This window comes from Tachysurus vachellii, chromosome 25, assembly GCF_030014155.1.
Source record: "Tachysurus vachellii isolate PV-2020 chromosome 25, HZAU_Pvac_v1, whole genome shotgun sequence".
Taxonomy (NCBI): Eukaryota; Metazoa; Chordata; class Actinopteri; order Siluriformes; family Bagridae; genus Tachysurus; species Tachysurus vachellii.
In genome coordinates this window covers 14,209,078-14,216,577 of record NC_083484.1, presented here as the reverse complement: position 1 = coordinate 14,216,577, position 7,500 = coordinate 14,209,078, and the positions used below count along the sequence as shown (strand labels likewise).

The 7,500-nt window shown below is 40.5% G+C and overlaps 2 protein-coding genes across 3 annotated transcripts in view; one reads left to right on the top strand and one right to left on the bottom strand.

The window, feature by feature from the left end:
* The window catches only part of nek10 (NIMA-related kinase 10), a 20,156-nt gene that overhangs the window by 11,816 nt on the left and 840 nt on the right, over window positions 1–7,500 (bottom strand). Inside the window, exons 2-17 of the mRNA XM_060861736.1 lie at window positions 6,100–6,189; window positions 5,924–5,984; window positions 5,695–5,810; window positions 5,058–5,156; window positions 4,800–4,884; window positions 3,739–3,780; window positions 3,453–3,531; window positions 3,299–3,366; window positions 2,654–2,733; window positions 2,492–2,578; window positions 2,147–2,371; window positions 1,503–1,642; window positions 1,231–1,292; window positions 1,055–1,120; window positions 890–954; window positions 704–806 (exon numbers count right to left, since the gene is read on the bottom strand). Of these exons, the coding sequence (XP_060717719.1) occupies window positions 704–806; window positions 890–954; window positions 1,055–1,120; window positions 1,231–1,292; window positions 1,503–1,642; window positions 2,147–2,371; window positions 2,492–2,578; window positions 2,654–2,733; window positions 3,299–3,366; window positions 3,453–3,531; window positions 3,739–3,780; window positions 4,800–4,884; window positions 5,058–5,156; window positions 5,695–5,810; window positions 5,924–5,984; window positions 6,100–6,161 (1,440 nt within the window). The 5' untranslated portion in view covers window positions 6,162–6,189. The remainder of the gene's footprint in view (window positions 1–703; window positions 807–889; window positions 955–1,054; window positions 1,121–1,230; window positions 1,293–1,502; window positions 1,643–2,146; window positions 2,372–2,491; window positions 2,579–2,653; window positions 2,734–3,298; window positions 3,367–3,452; window positions 3,532–3,738; window positions 3,781–4,799; window positions 4,885–5,057; window positions 5,157–5,694; window positions 5,811–5,923; window positions 5,985–6,099; window positions 6,190–7,500) is intronic.
* Window positions 6,622–7,500, top strand: part of LOC132840222 (myelin-associated glycoprotein-like) — a 14,865-nt gene continuing 13,986 nt past the window's right edge. Inside the window, exon 1 of one of the 2 annotated variants that reach the window (XM_060861729.1) lies at window positions 6,622–6,721. The gene's annotated coding sequence lies outside the window, so the exon portion shown is untranslated. Of the gene's footprint in view, window positions 6,722–7,157; window positions 7,325–7,500 lie in introns of those variants that run through there. The other variant, XM_060861730.1, reaches the window with a different exon arrangement.

Genomic DNA, 7,500 nt, shown 5'->3' with positions numbered 1-7,500 from the left:
CATTATGGTGGACCCCTAGTGAACATCTAAATGCATTACAAGAGAAAAGACAAGACAAGAGAAGAGAAGAGAAGAAAAGATTAGACAAAATAAAACAAGGCAAGACAGGACAATAAAGGCCAAGATAAGACAAGAAAAGACAAGACAAGATCAGACAAGACAAGATCAGAAAAGACAAGATCGGACAAGACAAGATCAGACAAGACAAGATCAGACAAGACAACAAGATAAGATAAGATAAGGCAAGTCAAGGTAAGAGAGGAGAAGATAAGATCAGGCAAAATAAGATAAGACAAGATAAGATAGACAAGATAAGACCAGACAAGATCAGACAAAACAACAAGATAAGATAAGATAAAATAAGATAAGCTAAGATAAGATAAAACAAGACAAGACAGGACAGGACAAGATAAGATAAGATAAGATAAGATAAGATAAAACAAGACAGGACAGGATAAGATAAGATAAGATAAGATAAGATAAGATAAGATAAGATAAGATAAGATAAGATAAGATAAGATAAACAAGACAAGACAGGACAGGATAAGATAAGATAAGATAAGATAAGATAAGATAAGATAAACAAGACAAGACAGGACAGGACAGGATAAGATAAGATAAGATAAGATAAGATAAGATAAGATAAGATAAGATAAGATAAGATAAGATAAGATAACCCATAAAAGACACATTAATGGCTTACCAAAAGCACTGAGATTCTTTCCTGCAGAGGAACATATGCTGCAATGTCTCTGATATAATGCCCGATATCTATAAACATCTCAAACAGTTCTGGTGGAAAGAGTCTGCATGGACAAATAAACATATAACATCCAGTAAAAAAAAAAGCACACGATATTTTAATAAGACGCACTGTTATTATTTATACCTTTTAAAAAGGTGTCTGTTCCGCTCCATACTGAACAGGAAGCGCAGAGTCCGGAAAGCGTAACACTTAAATAAAACATCTAGATGTTAGCAACAACAAATGCTTTGTTTCATAAAGTATAACCTGAAAAAAAATGTATTTAAAAACTATATTTACTGTATATACCTGTAGTGATGCTGATTTGGGTCCATGTGGCAGGATCAGTTTGCCTAATATGTACACACCGTTTTCCTGGAATGAGGAAGAAGATGGACTAAAGCTAACAGCTTAGCGCTTAGTTCTAATGTCTTTATAGCTTCAGCACAGTGGAAAAGATGATGACATGATGACATTTCAGTTACCTGCACCACATGGTGGGCCGCTGCGTCGTCCAGCACCAGCTCTGTTATCGCAGCACAGCACGCTAGCAACAGCGACAAAGGTGAGCGTTGATAAAACTCCTCAGATTCATTAACGCAGATGTAAAGCAGTTGATATTTTTTCTTGCTGTTTACTACATAGTTGGCAGTGAAATCAGGCCATGGTGTGCAGGAAGTGGACTAGGTAGGAGGTTAAGTATGCATGGGTGTATAATTGTGTGTGTGTGAGTGTGTGTGTGTGTGCTGGAGCTCACCGGCATGCAGGGCCAGCGTGTTCTCTTCAGCCTCGTGTGGACTCAGGTCCTCACATACGTTCTGTGTGTGCAGACGGCCAGCAGCGTTAGCACTGGAGATCGTCGCTATGGACGAGCGATCAGACACGTATGCTCGCTCTCTACACAGAAACACACACGCACACCAATATCATGTATATAATTTATTCTAGCAATCGTCAATATTTATTGACAGGATCCTTCACCGATAGTCCATCACTGAATTAATATCAATATAGATAGCTAGAATAGAAGCCTTTATTTGTCACAAAGACATTACAGAAACTCTTGGAGGTGTGAGTCAGAGCACAGGGTCAGGGTCATGATTCAGGGCCCCTGGAGCAAAGAGGCTTAAGGGCATTTGCTCAGGGCCCAACAATAGCAGCTTGGCAGTGTTGGGGCTCGAACCCAGAGCCTTAACCCCTTGAGCTGGCTTCACAATTACGATAGATAGATAGATAGATAGATAGATAGATAGATAGATAGATAGATAGATAGATAGATAGATAGATAGATAGATAGATAGATAGATAGATAGATAGATAGATAGATAGATAGATAGATAGATAGATAGATAGATAGATGGGTAATGTGGAGAAAGTTGAAGTGTAACAGAGAGTAATGACCCATTCAGGATGCGTAGGAGCTGCTGAATTCCTCCCCAGGCTCGGATGTTGGCACTGCCCTCTGGATCCTGGCACAGCTGGACCAGAACCCACACAGTACTCCAGAGCAGCTTCAGATGATCCGCATGGAGCATGCTCAGTAGGACAGGGATGCCGTCGCATTTACACACCTGCTCACGAACGGCGGGGACAGGACAGAGCAGACGCAGCAGCTCGGCACTGAGCCTGTGGACAAACACACACACATAAACATTTTGATCCCAGACACCAGCATAAAAATGCACACTTTTACCACCACTGAGGGTAAAATGGTGTCATCTGTGGTGCCGTGACCCAGAGTCTTACCTTTTTGAGAGCATATCATATTCCTGCAAAATCACCAGCAGGTTCTCCACGATGGACAGCTCTCCGATCTTCTCCTTGCACTCGGGGCTGAAGAGATCACTGAATTAGTCTAATAGTGTAACAACCTGGATATCAGTGCTGATCTTATTTAAAATAACTCACCTCTCTGCTAGAGTAGTGAGGGCAAGAAGGGCACCTAATAACACATTACTGTCCCGGGCAGAAAGGAGCTTTCCAAGAATCTGAGGATTGCAAGGATTTATTTACCTGAAAACTTCCATTCGCTATAAATATTCTGATAAAAAAATATATTCATAACCAGAGGAACATTTTCAGAATTATATTCCAGCCCGGGGGGCACGGTGGCTTAGTGGTTAGCACATTCACCTCACACCTTCAGGGTTGGGGGTTCGATTCCCACCTCCGCCTTGTGTGTGTGGAGTTTGCATGTTCTCCACGTGCCTCGGGGGTTTCCTCCGGGTACTCCGGTTTCCTCCCCCGGTCCAAAGACATGCATGCTAGGTTGATTGGCATCTCTGGAAAATTGTCCGTAGTGTGTGATTGCGTGAGTGAATGAGAGTGTGTGTGTGTGCCCTGCGATGGGTTGGCACTCCGTCCAGGGTGTATCCTGCCTTGATGCCCAATGACGCCTGAGATAGGCACAGGCTCCCCGTGACCCGAGGTAGTTCGGATAAGCGGTAGAAGATGAATGAATATTCCAGCCCATATTTATCATGACTGTAAATTCTCTCAGATTCCAACCAGGAATTTAATCAATCCTACAAAACATGTTCTAACTTAACCAACCTTATGAGCTTCACAGTCAATCAGCCACGTTCTCTGCTCCTCAGCCATGGCCAGTTTTTGACACATATCTGGAAGCAAAGTGCAAAAACGATAAAAAAAAATCTTACTTTTTTTTAAAAAATGTTTTGCATATCATCTTTTTAGTGATTCTTACACGTCATGGTGACGAGTTGTTCGGTGTCCAGCGCATGCTCTTTATTTTCCAGATACGCACTGCTGACTGATTCCATGTGCTGTTAAAGCATTCGATGCAAAAACAAGCTGAATTTGTATCAAAAGACTTATATAATAGACACAGATGAAGAAACGTAGATATACAACACTTAAAAATAAAGTTGCCAGGAATAACAAAAAGGGGGTTTTCACACTGATGCCATGGAAGAACCATTTTTATTTCTTATTTTTAAGAGTATAGCTTATTATTTCATCTCAGTCCTTACCTTTATAAGGTGAATTAATCCATGGAGCTCATGAAACACTTTCTAAACCAAGAAAGTATAAATACAATAAATCAATCTTAATTTATTAATTTACAGCAATTTATTAATTTATTAATTCTGTAGCGGTGTGGAAGTTCGTATCTACAATCGGCTTTATGTTTATCGATACGTGATGTTGTATCTACGATAAAATAATTCTGATTTAAAAAAACATCTGGGTTATTTTTTCTTTTTTTGAGCTTTCTTCCAGCTCCAACCTCAAGACACATCCTGACCTTTTACCCTTCGTGCAACTTTTTTTTTTTAACTTGGCAGCCTTTACATACCGAGGTGTTGGAAGTGTCTCAACCTCAAAACAACCTTAAAAACAAAGCATTGGCTTTTTTTCTGAAACCATTTCCTCTTGGCGCACTCTATCAGCCCGGGTGATTACTAAAGTGAGGCTGACGTATTAAGACGAACAACACAACACTCTACAGTTTGCAGAATATGAAACACTAAAACCGATGCAATATTCTAATGTGATATTTGATCTCAATTACACTTAATTTCATTTGTGTAGCGCTTTTAACGATGGACTTTGTCTCAAAACATCTTTGCAGAACATGACAAACATAATACAAAGATTTTCATTTAAAATTATTTCAATATTTTAGTACTAAGACGTCTATGTTATATACACCTGACGTTTTGGCCTGGTTTCCACTACTACCTTGCATGGGGCAGTGGTGGCACAACTGGTTAAGGCTCTGGTTTGTTGATCTGAGGATCGGGGTTCAAGGCCCAGCACAGCCAAGCTGCCACTGCTGGGCCCTTGAGCAAGGCCCTCAACCCTCCTTGCTACAGGGGTGCTGTATCATAGCTGCCCCTGCACTCTGACCCCAACCTCCTCAGTTGGGGTATGTGAAGAAAAGAATTCCACTGTGCTGTGATGTACTGTATATGTGGCGATAATAAAGTCTTCTAGGCTTCTACCTCACAAGACTCATTAGCCAACGAAATCACTTTGCTAACTTTTATTAATTTCAGTCTAACATGATAACGCTGCCAAAGACCGGTACCTGGTAATGAGGCTCTCTTATTAACAATCTCAGGCAGATGAGAACTCGGAGGATGTTTTCGGATGACGAATGGTCCAGCCACTCGCTGTAACACAATTTCCAAATACAAGAAGCATTTTAAGCATTTTTTAAGTTTAGTTTTCATCTGCGTCATGTGTTTAAAAAGTTTGATAGTTGCGACAAAATGATACGGATACGCAAATAGGTCGATGCTAATTGTAATAAGTGTAAAATAGTCATTTTGGTGTATATGGGAACCTGCAGTTGAGTCGGTTTTTGATCAGAGCCGTGAAGATATCCGAGAAGAGACTGTGATGTGGATGTCCTGAGAAATGTCTCTGCTCTCTGTACTTCATGCTGTTGAAGATTAAAGATCGTATTCTCTGTTTTTACTCAAGGTGGAACGACATTACAAATGTTCTTTATTTTTATACATAAAACTGATTTCTAAAATAAACAAAGTGAATGATTTCAAGATAAATAAATGATATAAAACACATTATTTCATACACCGATCCATTTCCTCTGAACCGATTATCCTACACGGGGAACCTGGTGTCTGTTCCATGGGACTCTCAGGGTGCTAACACAATTGCACACACACTCATTCACACGATGCAGACAATTTTTGAGATGCCCGTCAGCCTAGAACACATGTGTTTGGACTGGGGGATGATTTGTGGGATTAAAAACAACATCAGAGCTGAAAAACTCCACCGTCATAATAAGTATCTCGGTTTGTGTCTCAAATTTTAAACAAGATAATCCCATTTTAAATTGTTTACCTGTTACAGAGTCTTACATACGTGCACGTATATGGATACAGCATACATCGATGGATTTACAGGACACTGATAACTGCCAGAGATCGTATCAGAATTAAAGAATTACTCACCTAAATTTCTCAAGCTCGACTGCTTCTGCTGCTGCGGACCTCGTATGCTTCCTGTACTCATTCAGCTGAGGAGGAGAATTCTGGGGCTTTCTGCCCTTTGACTGATTGCCTGTGGACTAGTGAGGCATGCAAGAACAAAGTCAGAACATACGCTCTGAAGATGACTTGATAGGAAACTACACGGCACGTCAAAGCATTAGCACGGGAGCTCACGTCCACTCGTTTGTACCTGCTGCAAAGGGAATGGAGCCGAGACAAATGAAAGAATCCTTCGCAGATCGAGAAGCTCTCTGAAAATAAAATAAAATGAAATTTAAAAAAAAAAAAGCAAAATATTAGGTCATGCAGAAGGGAATTCAAATATACGTATATTATATATTCTCAATGAAACACACAAAGCCTTACTTGTCTTTAGATTTTGGAAACGGACGATCGAGCGTTTTCGCTCGTCTGTCTGGAGGAGGCATTTTGGAAACGGTTGTCCCTTTTTCATCCCTGCAAGTCACACATTATGCATTATAGAGAACAAGTAGACGATTAGATTGTTAAATTTACATCTTCTAGACACAGCGAGTATATACTGTACTGTATAGCTTGCTTACAGGCTCACACAGAGCCGCATCCGCACACAACTGTATTATTCCTGACTAAATGCAACATGACACAATGCTGTGATTTTAGAAGAACAACCAGGAAGAGATGACGGCTATGATGGGTGGTTTATATCAGTGTAGAGCCCTTCTTACATGAACATGATAACATTTCATGATTTTTGTTTATGTTTACATTTGTACATGATTTGAGATCAGATCTGAAAGTGGATTTTTTGGGGTAGAGAGAGAGAGAGAGAGAGAGAGAGAGAGAGAGACAGAGAGAGAGAGAGAGAGAGAGAGAGAGATATTAATGCCCCTTTTCCACCAAGGCAGTTTGAGAGGCTCTGAACCAGGAAAAGTGGTTCTTAAGTATCACCAAAACGTTGCTGGTCTAGACTTAAGAACCTCTTGTGTCAGGGACTGTGGGCGGGGCTGTAAGTATACTTAAGTATACTAATGTTTAATACACTTTTACTTTACCGCGATATGATACATTATCATCACACATGATAGTAAGTAGCTACATGCTAAGGCTAACTTTTTTCTGTGTTAATGATAAAATAACGTTATGTACTTTCTCGATTACAATCTCCGTTTATACAGATTACATGGAGCTGCACGTACACGTTGGATTCGCTACGTTTGGGTGTTAATGTAGTTTCACAAAGCCATGAGCATTAACAATAAAACAACATCCGCCATTGTTGATGTGTTTGTGTTTGACGCTGCTGCGCTAAAGTTGCTGTGTAACGTGACACGTAAACAGTGACGTCAGACTCGGGTCTGTGATGCTCTCTTGCCGGTGGAAAGGCAAACCTCGTGGAACCAAATTTGAACCAGCACCAGCGCTAGTTCTGAACCAGCACCCGGTTCTTTTTGGTGGAAAAGGGGCATAAAGAGACTTTTCTTCCTTAGATTAGATAACAGCTTTATTGTTGGATACTGCAGAGGGGTTGGTGAGAGGACGTGTGACGGATTGTGGGGGAATTTGGGAAGTTCGGGACAGTTGAAGCGTCAGACGGAGGATTTTCTCCAAGGTATTTGGACGTGTTTACGTCATTCCTCTGTCCACTGACAATGGGAACGGGGAAGTGGCTTCCTTAAGGATTCTTGAGTCATTAGTTAAGCATGTATATCCTTTATATACCAATGACAAAGACTAAAATGTCCCAAGTATATAATTTTATTTCTTGTTTTGTTGTCTTTTATTTGT